This window comes from Palaemon carinicauda, chromosome 11 (assembly GCF_036898095.1).
Source record: "Palaemon carinicauda isolate YSFRI2023 chromosome 11, ASM3689809v2, whole genome shotgun sequence".
Lineage (NCBI taxonomy): Eukaryota > Metazoa > Arthropoda > Malacostraca > Decapoda > Palaemonidae > Palaemon > Palaemon carinicauda.
The window spans coordinates 3,567,216-3,585,226 of NC_090735.1; the positions used below are offsets into that span (position 1 = coordinate 3,567,216).

At 35.6% G+C, this 18,011-nt stretch overlaps 1 protein-coding gene across 5 annotated transcripts in view; it reads left to right on the forward strand.

Annotated features, from left to right (window-relative positions):
* LOC137649946 (calcium uniporter protein, mitochondrial-like) overlaps nt 1–18,011 on the forward strand; it is a 799,430-nt gene that overhangs the window by 15,724 nt on the left and 765,695 nt on the right. The window contains exons 1-2 of one of the 5 annotated variants that reach the window (XM_068382906.1): nt 16,193–16,248; nt 16,697–16,966. The exons of 1 other annotated variant lie outside the window; for it this stretch is intronic. In XM_068382906.1, the coding sequence (XP_068239007.1) occupies nt 16,850–16,966 (117 nt within the window). In that variant the 5' untranslated portion in view covers nt 16,193–16,248; nt 16,697–16,849. Of the gene's footprint in view, nt 1–16,152; nt 16,967–18,011 lie in introns of those variants that run through there. 3 more of the 5 variants (XM_068382907.1, XM_068382908.1, XR_011045882.1) reach the window with 3 other exon arrangements.

Consider the following 18,011-nt stretch of genomic DNA (forward strand, 5'->3'; position numbering starts at 1 on the left):
CTTCTTACTTTTCATATGTTGCCATCAAAGGACCTGTTCACCTCCTAGTTGATTCAGAATTCCAGTTCTAGAATATTTAATAAGCTGCTCTTTAAGTCCAGGGAACTCAGCAGCATTCGAGTCACCTTCCACCATGTTCCTCTAGGTACCTTGGCCTCTCTGCCCACTTATCTTGTTTACCAATTACTCGGTCTGTGGACACTTTTTGTATCAGGTTATATTGTCAGCTGCCAATTTTAGTGGCATCCAGTTTTGCTAATACTCCTTTTATACTGGCCTTTAGAACTACCCTTCTGCTAGTGACATTGAAGAAGGGATTTTTTGTTGGGTGAAGCCTCTCTACAATGAACTGCAGTTCTCCATCTTACTTTGCTGAATAGCTCCATTCAGTCTCTGGTGTAAAAGGCTGTCTGCACCATTTAACTAGACCCCAGACTGAAGAGCTCGGATCCTTCCCCTTCAGAGGATCAGCCAGGGCTCATGAGCACAGTAGCTTCAAATGGTCTTCCCACTCCTGAAACTTGACCCCTTGGGATGTCGGTCGAGTCCTTAGGTCTCTCAAGTGGACTCTCCTGTAACGGGCATCATTTAGGATTTGACCCCTTGACTGCACACAAGGCTCAGCCTAAGCATTACGTGGAGCGTACCACATGACATGTCGTTTGCCACGATACATTCTCAATGAAGAAATGCATTACTCTTCCTTGGCCAGAGTTTGTGTCCAAGAGTCAAGGTAAGTCTAAAAGGAGTAGTAGAATGTCAGGCTGGTCTCCTATTCGTTTTCCCCCAGTGGAATGAAGCAGTCAATCTGTTGTATGCTAGATCGGACGCTAGATACGTGACACCCTCATGACAAAGCAACTACGGTATCTTTTACAATGAGAAGGATGGATGAAATGTGTGTCATCCATTTCTTGTAATGATACAATATCTATTTTATAGGTTCTTCCATGACTGCTTACCAGTTGTCTGATAGGGATTCAGGCTAACACTGCAACATCTCCATACTCAGGTTGTTAGGAGAATTATAAGTGCAATTACTTTTATTCTTTTCCAAGACCAAAGTACATAGACATTTCCCAGGTCAGTAGACCAACTAGATTGGTTTTAGTGTCTTCATCCTTTTCTAAGGATGTTTATCATACAAGGTCGAAGATTTGTATTACACGTAGGAACAAATCACAATTTTTATCTTTTTATTTTTCCTAACTATACAACCCTGAGGCCTTTAAGTTATACTACTCACCTGAATGACCCTGCAAGTCCTAGGTCAAGGTCAAAGTGAAGGTTACTTACCTACCTGCCACCCGCCAGCAAATACTACAGCATTAAAAGTTTAAACGGCTGTTCCGTCTCTGCCAAAGTCATACTAATATTAAAAGTCTTAGATTTGTATAGTTAGAAAAAATATAAAGTTGATTCAAAACTTCTGTGATATTTCTGATGTAGTATTGTACAGTATTTCCTTAGGCAAACATCTAAGAACTCTTGAAGCAATTTCTAACTGAACCAAAGGGGAAAATTTTAGTTGTTTCGGTACTTCTTCAGAATCCATTTCATTATTTGCCAAATCCACCTGTTCTGTGTCTGATATTGTCAAATGTTTTTAAATTCCTTTGGCTTTTAATTTTACTATTTTTCTGTGGTATTAGAAGTGTTATCAGAATCTGGCATGAATGATAAGGTATATAGCCTAATGATTCATCAGATTATGTATAGTATTTTTGTTGATACCTTTGTCGATCATACAAGCAACATGGTAGATTTTGTCTTTTAAAAAGAAACAAATAATGTGTTAAACCTAATGATTTATTTTGAATTTGTATGGCATTCAGGATTACAGATGACCGTACATGTTACAATTTTTTTAGGGAGATACAATTCATCATCTGCTGAAGCTCAGATTGCTTCAACACAGCGCTGTAAAAAATTTATATTTTATGAATGATTTCTGTAGTTGATTTATATTACTTTACATACAAATAAGACGGCCTTATTGGTAACTGATGCATCTCACTTCTAATTATTTTTTTTTCATTTTATATTTCCATGTCTTCTCATGCCAGGAGGTTGAAGTTGCAAGGTAAATTGAGGCCCTTTTTTTATGTGGGAATGGGAGAGTTGGATCTAAGATTTTGCCCAGTGGTAGATTAACTCATTGTATATTGATAGAAAAATTAGTTACAAGGTTGACTGTGAAGTGTTATGTTACGTACTGCTTGTATGATACTCAATTGATGTTTAGTGACAAAAATTAATTTTTCATCAAAATACTGATGTTCGTTAGAGTGTGTACTGTATCCCTAGATGTACTGATAACTTATGACATAATGTGTGTGTGTGTATATATATATATATATATATATATATATATATATATATATGTATGTATATATATATGTGTGTGTATATATATATATATATATATATATATATATATACAAGTATGTATATATATATATATATATATATATATATATATATATATATATATATATATATATATATATATATAATGTTTGTTTTTATATATTCATATGTATGTATATATATATATATATATATATATATATATATATATATATATATATATATATATATCTCCTGTAGTACCTCAGTTTACAAGCTTACCGTAATATGTTCGGAGATTGAGCTTGTAACCAAAAAAGTTTGTACATGTATTTTAAATTAGTTTTTCCCATAAGAAATAAAGAAATTGACCCAATCCATTTTACAAGTATAAATACACATGTACATTCATTTTTAAAGTTTTCTCAGATTATGGTAGATTTATATACAGTACATGTACTCCTCTTCAAGCGACAGCTGTTCATTTATCTCAGAAGATGTACAGTATGTTCCCTTTATTTACTTCCTAATGAGAGTCATATAAGCATGTAATTGAATTTGTTTATCAACTTTTCTCACCATTTCTCTAGTTGGGACATACTAATAGTGAAGACCCCTTGTGAGGTGATGCTTTAAGGTAATATATAATAATAATAATAATAATAATAATAATAATAATAATAAGAATAGGGAAGTGTGGAATATGGGGAAAGGAAGAGTACCCCTGGATACAAGACAGTTTATAGCTCAAAGGCAGGTACTCGGGATGGGAAATATTAGTTATTATTATTATTAAATGCTAGGCTACAACCCTAGTTGGAAAAGCAGGATGCTGTAAGCCCAGAAAATAGCCCAGTGAGGAAAGGAAACGAGGAAAAATAAAATAATTTAAGAATAGTAACAACATTAAAATAAATATTTCCTATCTAAACTATAAAAACTTTAACAAAACAAGAGGAAGAGAAATTAGATAGAACAGTGTGCCCGAGTGTACCCTCAAGCAAGAGAACTCTAACCCAAGACAGTGGAAGGCCATGGTACAGAGGCTATGGCACTACCCAAGACTAGGAACTTTGACTTCTTAATGTAGGTGAACATATCCATATCCATGCTGAAACAGATATCCTATCTTGCATTTCTATCTCAGTAGTTAGTTCCAGAGGCCTTATTGGTTTCAATTGACAGACATATGATGGTAGGCACAAGTGATCAGGTACCTATTTTTATCAATAACATGGTCTTCCACTGCCTTGGGTTACAGTTCTCTTGCTTGAGGGTACACTCGAGTACACTATTCTACCTTATTTCCCTTCCTTTTGTTTTGTTCAAGTTCTTATAGTTTATATAGGAGATATTTATTTTAATATTGTTACTCTTCTTAAGATATTTTTTTTTTTTACCTTTCCTCACTGGGCTATTTTCCCTGTTGGAGCCCCTGGGTTTATAGCATCCTGCTTTTCCAACTAGGGTTGTAGCTGTGCAAGTAATAATAATAATAATAATAATGCTACCAGTAATGATCCATCTCTACATCAGTCACCAAAATGGATTCTTGAAAAGGCTGATTGACAAAAAAAAAATAAATAAAATAATAAAAAAAAATAAAATTAAAAAAAAGACCAGGAGTTGAATGATATTCAAGGAAATGAAGAGGAATTTCAACAGTATATGATGCTGTCGATCTACTGAATAGAATCTTACGTACTTCTGGCATAAATTCCATCCCTTAAGATGCTAGTATATTTTGACAAGATTTCATATGTAATGTTACATGTATTAATAAGCACAAAGAAGTTAATTTTAAACATTAACACGATAGGGCAAGACAATATTTACCCAAAATTGTGGGGACTACTGTAATTAGTATTTTATCTTTTTTTTACGTAAAGACTAAGTTTTGTAATCTTATTTATTCAAGATCATGAAGATGGTAACTGGAAGATTGATGTGCTATTTGGAAAAAAGGGGGTATTTTGTCACCAACAAAATTCTCAAATCGATGAAAAGAAGACTTGGAACAGGGTGCCAACAGATGTTTGCTTTAAAGGATGAAAGTGGAAATATTATCAACAATAAAGATGGAGTGATAAAAAATGCAGAGGATTTCTATACAATGCTATACAATAGTGGTATAGGAAATAACTTAGCAAATAGAAATAATGAAACACGAGCCGGTATCAAACGCAACAGTAGAAGTTAATAAACCGTTCAGTGGCTACTTTCCTCTTGGTAAGGGTAGAAGAGACTCATGAGCTATGGTAAGCACCTCTTCTAGGAGAAGGACACTCCAAAATCAAACCAATGTTCTCTATCCTTGGGTAGTGCCATAGCCTCTGTGCCATGGTCTTACACTGCTAGAGTTCTCTTGCTTGAGGGTATACTCGGGCACACACTTCTATCTAGTTTCTCTTCCTTTTGTTTTGTTAAAAGTTTTTATAGTTTAAATAGGAATATTTATTTCAATATTGTTACTATTCTTAAAATGTTTTATTTTTCCTTATTTCCTTTTCCCACTGGGCTATTTTCCCTGTTGGAGCCCCTGGGCTTATAGTATCCTGCTTTTCCAACTAGGTTTGTAGCTTAGCTAGTAATAATGATAATAATAATAATAATAATAATAATAATAATAATAATAATAAAAGAGATGAAAAGAGATAAAGTAGCAGGAGAAAATGGCCTAACAAGGGATTTAATAATAAATGGAGGGGATTTCATAATAGTAAAACTCGCTGAACTTTGCACTAATGTCTGTAAGAATGCTTTATACCTAGAGCTAGAAAAAACTTTATTATACTTATTCACAAAAAAGGGAGACACAAAAGACCTGAAAAATTACCATCCAATAAATTTACTCTGTGATATATAAAACGTTTACAGAGATCATGTTAGGCCTATTAGAAAGTCGGCTAGACTTTAGCCAACCAAGAAAACAGGTAGTCTTTAGAAGTGGGTAGTCAACAACTAACCATATCCATGTAATTAACCAGCTAATGGTTAATTACAGAATATGACAAACCGCTATGAGAAAGCTTTTGATTCTGTCAAAACTTCAGCAGTAATGAAAGCTCTTCAAAGACAATAGGTGAATTTTATGTTAAAACGCTTGAAGATATCTATAAAGGAAGTACAGCAATCCTAAAAGTACATATAGTGAGAAAATTGCAAATGTGAAAGGGTTAGACAGGGAGACCCCATCCCCTAAATTATTCACAGCTTGCCTAGTAGTTTCAGAAAATTATATTGGGGAAATGTAGTTAATATTAATGTGGAATACCTTAACAATTTAAGATTTGTAGATAACATAGTTCTCTAGGGAATTATGGAAGGATTGGCCAAAGATTGAATGTTTAAATAGAGAAAGCAGAAATGTACGACTGGAAGGTAATATGAGTGAAACTAAAATAATCTTCAATGAAAATGAAGACAACAAATAAGGGTTGTGGAGGAACCTCTAGAGATTGTCAATGAGTATACGTATCTGAGACGGACAGTAAAGTTTTTCCCCAACACATGAGACCGAAATTAAAAGAAGAATAAGCATGGGATGAAGATCTTTTGATAACTAAATAGAGATTATTAAAAGTAGAATGCCTCTCTATCCAAAGAGAAATGTATTTATTCAGATGGTCCTACCAGTATTAACCCTTTTACCCCCAAAGGACGTACTGGTACGTTTCACAAAACTCATCCCTTCTTCAAACCTATTAACTTATGCATCAGAAACTTGGAGCCTTACTAAAGCCTTAGAGCATAAGTTACTTACAACTCAAAGAGCTGTGGAAAGAATAATGATGGGAAAAACATGAATAGACAAAAAAGAGCAACATGGATATGAGGACAAACTAAAGTAGAGGATTTTTTAACAACATGCAAGAGAACGTAATGGATATGGGCAGGACATACAATAAGAATGACAGACAATAGATGGGCATTAAGAATAACAGATTGAGTCCCTAGAGATTGCAAAAGAAGCAGGGGAAGGAAAAGAAGACGATGGATTGATGAACTAGGAAAGTTTGTGGGCGTGGACTGGCATAGAAAGACCATAAACAGACACAAGTGAAAGGACATGTCTGAGGCCCTTATTCTGCCGTGGACTTATAATGGCTAATGTGTATATATATGTATATTATTTATATGTATATATATAGTATATATATGTATAAATATAGGATATATATGTATATATAGTATATATATGTATTTATATATATACATATATATATACACATTATATATATGTATATACAGTATATACATATATACACGTTATATATATATATATATATATATATATATATATATATATATGCATATACATTATACATATACACATTATATATATATATATATATATATATATATATATATACATGTATATACATGTATATATATATATATATATATATATGCATATACATTATACATATACACATTATATATATATATATATATATATATATATATATATATATATATATATATATACATATATATATATATATATATATATATATACATGTATATATATATATATATATATATATATATATATATATAATGTGTATATGTATAATGTATATGCATATATATATATATATACATTATACATATACACATTATATATATATATACATGTATATATATATATATATATATATATATATATATATATATATATATATATATATGCATATGCGTATATTCATACTTACAGTATATCTATAAAATATTTGTGTATATATGTCAGTATGTTTATACATGTGGTTTTAAACTTAGTTAGATGAATACCAGTCAGTCGTTTAATGGTGTATGTATGGCTTTTACCAATGACTTCGGAGTTTAATGTAAATGAAGAAAAAGAAATGATTACCGATGGACAAGCATACATAGTAGAACTCAGTGACTGCAAAGTATTGGTCATGCAGGACAATGCCCCAGAGACTGATCATATATACATATAATCAGCGCCTAAGCCGCCTCTCCACCCTTGCTAGGACCAAGGAGGACCAGGCAATGGCTGCTGATGAGTCAGTAGATAGACCTATAGGCTCCACCAAACCCCCAATCCTTAGCTCACAATGATGGCTAAGTTGCAGACATTAAAGGAACTAAAGAGTTTGAGCGGGACTCGAACTCTAGTCTGGCGATCACCAGACAAGGATGTTACCAACAACTTGTGTTGCTTATTAACGCATTGAGCAGTGCTTCTCCCTCAGTTAAAGGAGCCAAAAGGGAACTTTAGTTCAAAACCGTCAGGGTGGTAGTAAAGAAGACAGGATTTTTCTTCGCGTGAGATGTAACACAGATGACAAGTTATCTGGACCGTGGACAGATGGCAGGGCAGTCAGCCCAGCTCTGAGCCAGCGATATGATAAGTTGACGAATATTTATGAACATGTGTGATATAGTTGGACTATGTCTGTTTTGTGCTTGTTGCATTTTCTCATTAAAAACGGTTTAAATAAGCAAATGTTATATTATTCCTTTAAAAAGTTTGAGATGGTTATTTTTATATATAGCATCGACTTGGCTCGCTATTTAATTTGATGAAAACGCTTGGAATTATGCGAACTGTTATTTTTTGACACTTAATCGATATATTGTCATAGTGTATTTTTATATATTCATTGAATAAATTCAATTTAAAGAAGGGTTATGTTTACCAATTGGAAACGTCCCTGCCTCTCGATAAACTGGGGCTCGAAACCCGCTCAAACTCGATAGTTTCTTATAGTGTCTGCAACCTGACCATCCTTGTGAGCTAAGGAATGAGGTGTTTGTGGGAGCTTATAGACCTACCCACTGAGTTATCAGCAGCCATTGCCTGGCCATCCCGGGTCCTAGCTGGGCGCTGAGCCACAGCATATATGGTCATTCTCTATGGCATTTTCATTGTCCTTTGCCTCTGCCATTCATGAGCGACCTTTAAAGCTTTAAAATATTTAAAGGTTCGCAATATAATGATGTGAAAGAAGCTGACATACAAGCAGGTCTTGTGATAGTGTTCTTATGAACAAATATAGCTATGCATATGAAGGACTTACTTCATGTGATCATAATGTGTTTGTAATAATAATGTATAAAGTTTTATGATCATGTCTAAGGTTGCTTATCTCGCGTAATTATTATTAATATTATTATTATTATTGTTATTATTATTATTATTATTATTTTAATTTCATTTTTATCATTATTATTATTATTATTATTATTATTATCATTATTATTATTATTATTATTATTATTATTATTATTATTATTACTAGCTAAGCTACAACTCTAGTTGGAAAAGCAGGATGCTTTTAGCCCAGGGGTCCCAACAGGGAAAATAGCCCAGTGAGGAAAGGAAACAATGAAAAAATAAAATATTTTAAGAACAGCAACAACATTAGAATAAATATTTCCTATATAAACTATAAAAACTAACAAAACAAGAGGAAGAGAAATTAGATAGAATAGTGTGCCCGAGTGTACCCTCAAGCAAGAGAACTCTAACCCAAGACAGTGGAAGACCACGGTACAGAGGCTATGGCACTACCCGAGGTTATTAATGTTACTGTTGATGGCTCCCAAAATTCTATATATTGCCAATTTCCGCATTGTGAATTCCATTAGCAATTCTAACGAATGAATTCGGAATTAGTTTCCATTTCATGTCGGATATATATTTTGTAATTGATAGCAATGCCATAATAAAAATTAAAAATACAGTAAACGTTCATTCATTTTTGAAATAGTTTGTTAATTTTAAGTATTTAGCGATTTAAGCAAATCATAGTCTATTTTGAACTTCTTCTTTGAATGCTGCTTTGATGGTAAACTGATAAACTATCATGAGATGACAAACAGTTTCTGTTGTGGCCTATTAGTAACGTCTCTGCCTGGTGAGTCCTGCTCAAACTCGTTAGTTTCTTTAGCGTCTGCAGCCGCACTATCCTTGTAAGCTAAGGATGGGCGTTTGGGGGTATCTATAGATCTACCTGACGAGTCCTTAGCAGCCATTGCCTGGTCCTCCCTGGTCTTAGCTTGGGTGGAGAGGGTACTTGGGCATTGTCCCGCTTTGTAGGGCAATGTCAGTGTCCCATGCCTCCATATGCGGCCTTTAAACCTTTAAACCCATTGCCTTATTGCCTTATTCTATGTTTGGGTTCCCCCAGGTCCCTCAATGTGAGGCATCTCGTATATCCACCAGAGAGTTGCTTATGCATCTTCCAGTCTTGGATGGTCTGGACAGGAGAGAAGAGGGAAAGTATTTTGCCCTTTAATTGTTCAGTGGATCAAGAGTCTGTGGTGTTTTAAGATTTTCTTTATTTTACTTAAAAGTCTATTTTTCTGGTCCCACTCCGTACGAAAAAGCTTCGGAGTTCTGCAGGACCCACGAGATATGTTTACCATTATGTGTAAAGCTCTCTCTCTCTCTCTCTCTCTCTCTCTCTCTCTCTCTCTCTCTCTCTCTCTCTCTCTCTCTCTCTCTCTCTGGGCGCAATAAATTGATTAAAACAAATCTCTCTCTCTCTCTCTCTCTCTCTCTCTGGGCGCAATAAATTGATTAAAACAAATCTCTCTCTCTCTCTCTCTCTCTCTCTCTCTCTCTCTCTCTCTCTCTCTCTCTCTCTCTCTTTGGGCGCAATAAATTGATTAAAACAAATCTCTCTCTCTCTCTCTCTCTCTCTGGGCGCAATAAATTGATTAAAACAAATCTCTCTCTCTCTCTCTCTCTCTCTCTCTCTCTCTCTCTCTCTCTCTCTCTCTTTGGGCGCAATAAATTGATTAAAACAAATCTCTCTCTCTCTCTCTCTCTCTGGGCGCAATAAATTGATTAAAACAAATCTCTCTCTCTCTCTCTCTCTCTCTCTCTCTCTCTCTCTCTCTCTCTCTCTCTCTCTTTGGGCGCAATAAATTGATTAAAACAAATCTCTCTCTCTCTCTCTCTCTCTCTCTCTCTCTCTCTCTCTCTCTCTCTCTCTCTCTCTTTGGGCGCAATAAATTGATTAAAACAAATCTCTCTCTCTCTCTCTCTCTCTCTCTCTCTCTCTCTCTCTCTCTCTCTCTCTCTCTCTCATTTCTTAATTAGTTTGCCTTGTACACTTTTTAAACATTCGGAAAGTCCATACTATCATAACACTCAAAAAAAAAAAAAAAAAAAAAAAAAAAAAAAGTCTTCAACTTCTTACATCATCGGTCATTGTAAAGTCAGGCGAGAACCTATTGTATAATCTTATGACTGCATAATTTAAAGCACTCGAGGAACCCACACCTGAGATGCATTACAGCTCCAATAAACTTTTAACCATCTGGAACTTGTTTCTTGTCTACACTGTTGTATGGTATGTAGCCATTCTCTTAAATATCATGGACATCCGGTTATTATTATTATTATTATTATTATTATTATTATTATTATTAAATGCTAAGCTACAACCCTAGTTGAGTAATTGCACATTTTAAAGATTATTATCCACGCCAACGAAGTTGGAAGGAGGTTATGGTTTTACCCCTGTTTGTTGGTGAACAGCTTCCTGGCCACAATTTTAATGGTAGAGTAATGAAACTTGCATGGATTAACTGTTATGTAAAAAGCTGAAAATTAATAATTTTTGGAAGGGCAAGGTCACGGTCAAAGCAAAATATCCAATTCACGTAATGAGTTATAAGTTTGGACATCGTTGTCACAGAGATTTCAAACTTGGTTCATATTTTAGTGTATGAATATCCACGCCAATTAATACATGTTAAGGTCAAAGGTCAAGGTTGAGAAAACGGTCAAGAAATAAGCTGGTGCGGCGGAGCTCTGCGATCTACTGATGCCCCTCTATAGTCCATTTCTTTTAGCGATGCATATTTGCACTGACTCGCAGCGGTGCCCTTTTAGCTCGGAAAAGTTTCCTGATCGCTGATTGGTTGGAATTATCTCGTCCAACCAATCAGCGATCCGGAAACTTTTCCGAGCTAAAAGGGCACCGCCGCGAGTCGGTGCAAATATGCATCGCTAAAAGAAATGGACTATAGTTGTACCTTGAATAGGCAGCGAATGCAGGGCAATCAGTCCAGGGGGTAATCTAATCTCCGGGTATTGCCCTCCCCCCCCCCCCCTCGATAATCTTGCTCCTCTAGTCATTGTATTTTGCAGTTTCCTAAGGTATACGTTACTCTTGGGTAGTGCCATAGCCTCTGTACCATGGTCTTCCACTGTCTTGGGTTAGAGTTCTCTTGCTTGAGGGTACACTCGGGCCGCACACTTCTATCTTATATCTTATTTCTCTTCCTCTTGTTTTGTTAAAGTTTTTATAGTTTATAAAGTGATATTTATTTTAATGTTGCTCTTCTTAAAATATTTTATTTTTCCTTGTTTCCTTTCCTCACTGAGCTATTTTCCCTGTTGGAGCCCCTGGGCTTGTAGCATCCTGCTTTTTCTACTAGGGTTGTAGCTTAGCAATTAATAATAGTAATAATAATAATAATAATAATAATAATAATAATAATAATACTCTAATGGCTGTTTTTCTGGTCCTATCACACATGGAAATCCTGTGATCTACAGAACTCATAAGATATGTTTGTCGAGTACATTATCAAATTCACATTATCGACGCACTTACGAAACAGGAGTCTTCAGTTCTTCTTGAAAGCCTTAATATATTCAGTCTTTCTGATGTCTAGTTAGAGTTCTCTTGCTTGAGGGTACGCTCGGGCACACTTTTCTACCTTATTTCTCTTCCTCTTTTGTTAAAGTTTTTATAGTTAATATAGGAAATATTTATTCTAATGTCGTTACTGTTTTTAAAATATTTTGATTTTCCTTGTTTCCTTTCCTTACTGAGCTATTTTCCCTGTTGAAGCCCCCTGGGCTTATAGCATCCTGCTTTTCAAACTAGGGTTGTAGCTTAGTAAGTAATGATAATAACATTAATAATAATAATAATAATAATAATAATAATAATAATAATAATAGTGGGAACTTGATATAATCTTCGGGCCGCATATTTAAAAGCTCTATTATTATTATTATTATTATTATTATTATTATTATTATTATTATTATTATTATTATTAAATGCTAAGCTACAACCCTAGTTGGAAGAGCAGGATGCTATAAGCCCAAGGGCCCCAACAGGGAAAATAGCCCAGTGAGGAAAGGAAACAAGGAAAAATAAAATATTTTAAGAAGAGTAATAACATTAGAATAAATGTTTTCTATATAATCGGTAAAAACTTTAACAAAACAAGGGGAACTACAGTAGAGGTATAATTTGACTCCAATAACTTTAAACCATCTGTAACTATTCTCGTATAGACACGATTCGTTGGCTACACGATGTTAACACCAACAATTCTCTTAGATAATTTGGACATCCGGTTCTGATAACCTGATGAATCATTGCACATATCTTAAAGAATAACCACTCGCTGAGATATTACCGCTAAAGAGTTATTAGGTCCTTTAGCTGGGCAGAAAGTACTACATTGGATCCCTCCCTGGTTACGGCTCATTTTTACCTTGTCTACACATACCCTGAATACTCTGGCCTATTCTTTACGCATTTTCTTTTTTCCACCATACACTTAACGACACTAAGCTAACTAAACAATTCTTCACGTAAGTAGTTAATTACTGCACTGTAATTGTTCAGTGGCTACTGGACAGAAAGTACTACATTGGATCTCTCTGGTTACGGCTCATTTTTACCTTGCCTACACATACACTGAATAGTCTGGCCTATTCTTTACACATTTTCTTCTTTTCCCCATACACCTAATGACACTAAGCTAACTAAACAATTCTTCACGCAAGGAGTTTGACCCGTGCAGACGGATAATGAGACGTCGGCATATGGATTTTCTTCATTTATTATAAAAAGATTTGTTCGTAAGTACACATTGCACCCATCTACCCTCTCAGGTGAGGGACTTATCAACTCGAGTGCTCATCGGCAACTCACTACTGCCTTCGTTATCAAAATGCAGATATTGCAAAACATGCAGACACAGGTTTTGTGGAATACTCATGAATATTGAGTTCATTTACCTTGATATATAAGACATCAACATACACGAATTAGGACAAGTATATTACTGCAGTGTAATTGTTCAGTGGCTACTTAACTCTTTGTAATGGTAGAAGAGATCCTTTAGCTATGGTAAGCAGCTCCTCTAGGAGAAGGGCACTCTATAAGATTAAACCAATGTTCTCTAGTCTTGGTCAGTACTATAACTATACCCTCTGTACCATGGTCTTCCGCTACCTTGGAGCTAGAGTTCTCTGGCTTCGAGGGTACACTCAGACACTCTATTCTATATTTCCTTACAGTATTTGTCTTGGTCAGTACTATACCTATACCCTCTGTACTGTGGTCTTCCGCTACCTTGGAGCTAGAGTTCTCTGGCTTGGAGGGTACACTTAGGCACTCTATTCTATATTTCCTTACAGTATTTCTTTTCCTCACTGGGCTATTTTCCCTGTTTTCATCCTTGGGCCTATAAATCCTGCTTTCCCAACTAGGGAGCGTCGTAGCTTAATAAGTAGTACGGCGCCAATGACCTTAGATGTCACGATGCCGGAAAACTTCAAATCAATCATTCAATCAATTAGCAAGTGGTAATAATTATAGGCAGTTGCATGTTTATGATATTGTTTTTCATCTATAACTCTATTTCAATTTTTTTTGAGATTTTCGTCTCCAAATCTTGTTTTTTTTTTTTTTTTTTTTTCATTGCAATTTTTAGCTTCGTTTAAACTCTCAGAACAAAGCCATAGCATTTTTTTTTCTATATGTGCATCACCGATGTTCGTTTATATAGACACACTTCTTGAGGTATTATTATTATTATTATTATTATCATTATTATTATTATTATTAGCCAAGCTATAACCCTGCTTGGAAAAGCAAGATGCTATAAACCCAAGGGCTCCAATAGGGAAAAATAGCCCAGTGAGGAAAGGAAATAGGGAAATAAATAAATGACGAGAACAAATTAGCAATAAATCATTCTAAAAACAGTAACAACGTCAAAACAGATATGTCATATATAAACTATAAAAAGAGTCATGTCAGTCTGTTCAACATAAAAACATTTCCTGCAACTTTGAAGTCCTGAAGTTCCACCGATTCAACTACCCGATTAGGAAGGTCATTCCACAACTTGGTCACAGGTGGAATAAAACTTCTAAAATACTGTATAGTATTGGCCTCATGATGGAGAAGGCCTGGCTATTAGAATTAACTGCCTGCCTATTATTACGAACAGGATAGAATTGTCCAGGAAGATCTGAATGTAAAGGATGGTCAGAGTTATGAAAAATCTTATGCAACATGCATAAAGAACTAATTGAACGACGGTGCCAAAGATTAATATTTAGATCAGGAATAAGAAATACGAATAAGAAATTTAATAGACAAAGATCGCATCCTGTCAATTCTTTGCTATTTTCATATCCATACAATTTGTATTTTGATTTTCACCCATGTTCTTCCATAAGAACACCACTATTTCAAAGTTTTTTTCTTCGAAAGTAAACGAGAAACACAGAGAGAGAGAGAGAGAGAGAGAGAGAGAGAGAGAGAGAGAGAGAGAGAGAGAGAGAGAGAGAGAGAGAGAGATACTGCTAATACGTCTACACTAACTCGTTCTAGGAGAGTTGCACTAGTCAATTCTAGTAATAACACAGTAACACAATTGCCCTAAAGGAGCATGCATCACGATAGTTCTTCACAAAAGCAGTATCTTACTTTTGTATCTTGTTCAGCACTTATCTAATTCGGCTTTCACGCAAAAGACACATTTTCTATTTGACAAACCGTCTGCGAGAACATTTGGTCACTACTGTATAGCTATCATTTATTTCAGTTACATTTTCCATCACTAAAAAATTAAACTTTAAGGGCTGATTTTCTGGTCATATACTTCAGGGTAACCCTACTTTAATATTTTCTATCATGAAATAATGAAACTTAACTCTAAGGGTTGCATTTTCTAGTCCTACTCTCTACAGGACGCCTCGTAGTTAATTTTGTCGTATACATTCCAAGGCATTCAAGCATTTCAGACGGCATATTAAGAAGCTGGTATAATGTATTCACGTCTTTTGTCGCTTCTCTAATGTTAGTTTTATTCTGTTGTCCTCATTCTACCAAATGATTCCAGTGTTTAATTAACTAACGTCGCTTTCATTCTATACTACTCAAGACGCGATCACATACAGTTCCGCTCATGAGGTTTCCAGCTAAGTAACATTCCCCAGTGTAAATAAACAGCTGTATAGTAACCTTGTTTCTCTGAACATGAGAAAAGAAGCCCATGAAATATCTATGCGAGTTTTAAGTCTCGCCTCCTGCAAAGCTTCGTTTGTTATTGCCGAGCGTGTTATCATCCTCAAGGAATCGGCGACGAGCGGACCATAACCTCCTGAAGGGCCTTGACCTCTCCTGCAATGTGGGAACCTGTGGTACCCAACCCTAAACCGTAGTTCCAAGAACGTTATCTATCTTGAATCTGCTGCATTCCTTACTCGTAAGACAGATCCGGTGTTTGAAAGACAGCCTTTGAGTATGTTTGAACTTTGTTTCGACGGTCTGGGAGTTGCGGCAGCTGCTATAACTCAAACGAAACATCGTGCACTTGCAACCCACGCTGGAATGAAACATCGTGCACTTGCAACTGAATGTCCGTTTCCCCCCTCCCTTCCCACATCGTAGATCCCGACCAGGCCTCCCCTCCGGCCCCTCTCCTCCTCACCCGGGAGACTGAGCAGAAGAGTAGAGGGTGTCTGAGGCACCACCACCGCCGGGCTGGTCCTGGTCCTCCTCAGTCCTCCTCCACCTCCTCCTCCTTCTAGCTCAGTCTGTCCCTGACTCTGGTAGGGAACGCTGGTGACGCACTACCGGACCAACGTGTTAGGTGTTTATTATCATCCCTTCCTCTTATTCCATGCCACTACTACTATAACTGTCGCATATTCATTCCTTCCCCCTAACACAATCCACGCTTGACTCGTATTATTCAGCTAACTCATTCCCTCCCCCGCAATCCCAGGGCCTATATGCCTACCTGCAGAAAATTGTATTATACTTGCTCGTCGGATATCGTATCAGTATGGCCTGTTAAACGTCCCGGGCGGTGGCTATGCCTGAAAATTTCCTTCGTAGTGCGGAAGTGGTTAAGAAACGCAGTTTGTGAACGTCATATCTGTTGCTTGGTGTGTCCATGATAGAAGTTTAACGTCGAAAATAGTGAAATAACCCACAACAAAAAGTAGTATTTTAACCAATTGCATTATTGTCCACTGTTAACGTTTGTTGCAAGGTTTAGTGAATGTTTTTATATATATAAAATATATTCTGTGAAGTTTTAAGGAAAGGTCTCATTGCCTCAGTGTTTTGTCCCCGAATTTTCCATTAGTTTTTGAAAAATTATTTTACGACAGTTCAGTGTGACTGACCTAGAGGAAGGTTCTTAACCTCGGCAAGTGACAGACAGAAAGAAAAGTCAGAAAGGAACCATGGAGTATGGGGCAGTCCTTCGTCTGCTTGGCAGGGCCCGTCATGTCAAGGGCGGGCCCTTTTGTACCCTTGCGCCCGCCGCTGTTATCTGCAGGATGCCCAACGTTTTAACTCAGGTGCGTTCTGTAAATTTGTGTGGATTTTTTCCAGATGGTGTACGTGTTGAAGGATTATTACGAGGAAAATGCTTCAATTACAGGATGTATATTATAATGAAATTATGAATCTGGCTGATTATTATTATTATTGTTATTATTATTATTATTATTATTATTATTATTATTATTATTATTGTTATTGTTATTGTTGTTATTATTTTTATTATTATTATTATTGTTATTATTGTTATTATTATTATTATTATTATTATTAGCTAAGCTACAACCCTAGTTGGAAAAGCAAGGTGCTATAAGCCCAAGGGCTCCAACAGGGAAAAATAGCCCAGTGAGGAAAGGAAATAAGGAATTATTATTATTATTATTATTATTATTATTATTATTATTTTTTATTATTATTATTACTGTTATTGTTATTATTTCAAGCTAAGCTACAACCCTAGTTGGATAAGCAAGATGCTATAATCCCAAGGGCTCCAACAGGTAAAAATAGCCCAGCGAGGAAAGGAAGTAAGGAAATAATTAAACGATATAAGTAGCAATGGAACCTGTGAAGAACATGGCAAGATAATAGTCACACTATTAAAAATTTGCCGAAAAAAAAAAAACAGGTGAAACTCCTGGAATAAATGTTGCCAGGCATTTACCGTTTTAAAACCGGATATATTGACGTTAAGGAGTGATATCACGGTCACCAACCCGTCAAAGATAATAACAAAGTAGGGTAAAAATTAACGGTCGCCTGTATTTTACTGAAATACGGCTGAGAACAGTATATTTTTACTGAGAATTTCCGATTAAAATTACGCTTTTTAACAGGGCTATTTTTCCCTATGGAGCCGTTGGGATTATAGCACCTTGCTCTTCCAACTAGTGTTGTAGCTTAGCTACTACTACTACTACTACTGCTGCTACTGCTACTACTAATGATAATGATTCCTTATTTCCTTTCCTCACTCTGCTATTTTTCCCTGTTGGAGCCCTTGGGCTTATAGCACCTTGCTTTTCCAACTAGAGTTGTAGTTAGCTAGTAATAATAATAATA